This window comes from Triplophysa rosa, linkage group LG2 (genome assembly GCF_024868665.1).
Source record: "Triplophysa rosa linkage group LG2, Trosa_1v2, whole genome shotgun sequence".
Taxonomy (NCBI): Eukaryota; Metazoa; Chordata; class Actinopteri; order Cypriniformes; family Nemacheilidae; genus Triplophysa; species Triplophysa rosa.
Genome location: NC_079891.1, coordinates 15,979,254 through 15,981,113, shown reverse-complemented (window position 1 = coordinate 15,981,113; position 1,860 = coordinate 15,979,254). Strand labels below are relative to the sequence as shown.

The 1,860-nt window shown below is 35.7% G+C and overlaps 1 protein-coding gene across 1 annotated transcript; it reads right to left on the bottom strand.

Annotated features, from left to right (window-relative positions):
- Positions 1–229: 229 nt before the first annotated feature.
- Positions 230–1,153, bottom strand: LOC130568578 (C-X-C motif chemokine 11-6-like). The gene is made up of 4 exons (XM_057357534.1): positions 1,058–1,153; positions 812–935; positions 603–692; positions 230–502 (listed from the first exon to the last, which is right to left on the bottom strand). The coding sequence occupies exons 1-4, from the start codon at positions 1,113–1,115 to the stop codon at positions 490–492; spliced, it is 285 nt and encodes a 94-aa protein (XP_057213517.1). The 5' UTR covers positions 1,116–1,153; the 3' UTR covers positions 230–489.
- Positions 1,154–1,860: the final 707 nt, after the last annotated feature.

Below are 1,860 nucleotides of genomic sequence, written 5' to 3'. Positions count from 1 at the left end.
CTAGTCTTTCTTAGTCAAGTCGAGTGAAGTTTTTGTCAAGTTATTGTCTAGAGTCTGTTTATTGTCAGTTTTCAAGTGTGATGTTGTTTTACCCCCTAGTGGGTTTTGCTTTGCGCTTTTTGTATAAATAAAGTATTTTGTTTAACCTCATCGCTGTCTGCACTTGGGTTCTCTGTCCGAATCATGACACAGTACATGCACAAGATCTCAACTGAAGCGTTTGCATTTAAATTAGAAGCTTTATTTAGCAGTTCTTTGTAAAGGGACAATAAAAAATAGAATCAACTACGATCATTAACAAATTGTAAAAAGACTGTACATATGACACATTGTTCAGTAGTCTAATAAAAAATGTGAAAAAATATGTTATATATATCCAATTAATAATAAGCCAAGGCCTTTTTACAGAAAAAGAAATGAATGAGCTTAAATTCAGCTGAAATTCAGACAGTGTATGAGTTCTCTGGAGCAGTTTATGTTGAGAGCGTCCTACTGTTGGCCCCTGTGAAGACAGGACATTTTTTATTTATTTAATTTTTTCCCCCAGATTTAATCATTGTATTTATGTAAAGCATAAATACTTAAAGCAGATGTGTTCTTACTGTTTTTCGAGTGTCCTCAGGATGATATTTTTAGTGAATTTCGACTCTGGATTCATACATTTCTGACCTGCGCCGTTTTTCAGAGTGACACTATGATGAAACAAAAGAAGCAATGAGTTGAATGTGTCACTCAAATTTATTCAATACAAATAGTTATAGCTGAACAACAAAAACATTCGTGTAGAAAATGTAAAAAAGTTTTTGCTTACATAATCTCCTGTCTTTCGCAAGATGCACTTGGAGGTATGATTTCAACCTTCTCAATGTTCTTTCTTAAAACAATGTTCACTCCTATATCAGCACAAATACATCTGCCCTTGGACCTGTCCTGCCCTGCAAGAGAGATGACATACATGACTGTCAGTCATAGTTCATACCAGTTAAGTTGTCAAATCCTCAACTAATCTGCTGATATGAAGGTATGATTATCTTGGTTTCTTAAAGTTCAAACTTACCGTTCACTCCTAAAGCAATCAGACAGGCTAGAAGAACAAAAGCTGTGACAGTCCTCATTGTCTTTTTGGTTTTGATGTCCTTTCCTCGCTTCTGGTATGTGGATCAGAGAGATTATGAATGAAGGGGTTTACAAGCTCTTAAATACTCTAGATCTGGGGTTTCCCCTGTCTGAGCCATTTCTCAGTTTTAGTTTCAAATTAGCTTCTGTTTTTATTGTTATTTCTCGGAAATGCTTTCTCCTAAACTTACTGATGAAAAGCTTTCATACATGCCACTCATTGCTGGTTGAAGGGGGGGGGGGGGGTGGGCTGGGTACACAAAAGTGTACACAATACACAATACAAAAGATATATGGATAAAACTAAAATAAATTACTTTTCCACCATTTAGCAACTGGATTGCACAAGAAACAAAGTTGTTTTATCGATTACTTCTCATCTTTGGCAGTCTATAAAGTGAGCCTGAAGGAAAATGGTCATTGTCCAGGATCACGGATCGTGCCTGACTCAAAACATTTCTGTTGAACAAGAATGACAGACTTCTTTGTTCTTTGCCTATAATCTTCCCACTTAGAGCAGCTATTCCATGTAAGCATTTTTATGTTTCACACCGAGATTACCGAACCAACAACTAATAGAAAAAGACACTACCGGCTCAATTTATGACATTGATGGAATTGTTCTATATCTATATTGAATGATCTTAGTTTTCTTAAGCAATATAGGCGTTGCTGTCCCCTTTTACGTAGAACATAGAATTTTACATCTATTATCAATAAGGTCCCCAGATATTTGTAACTTTC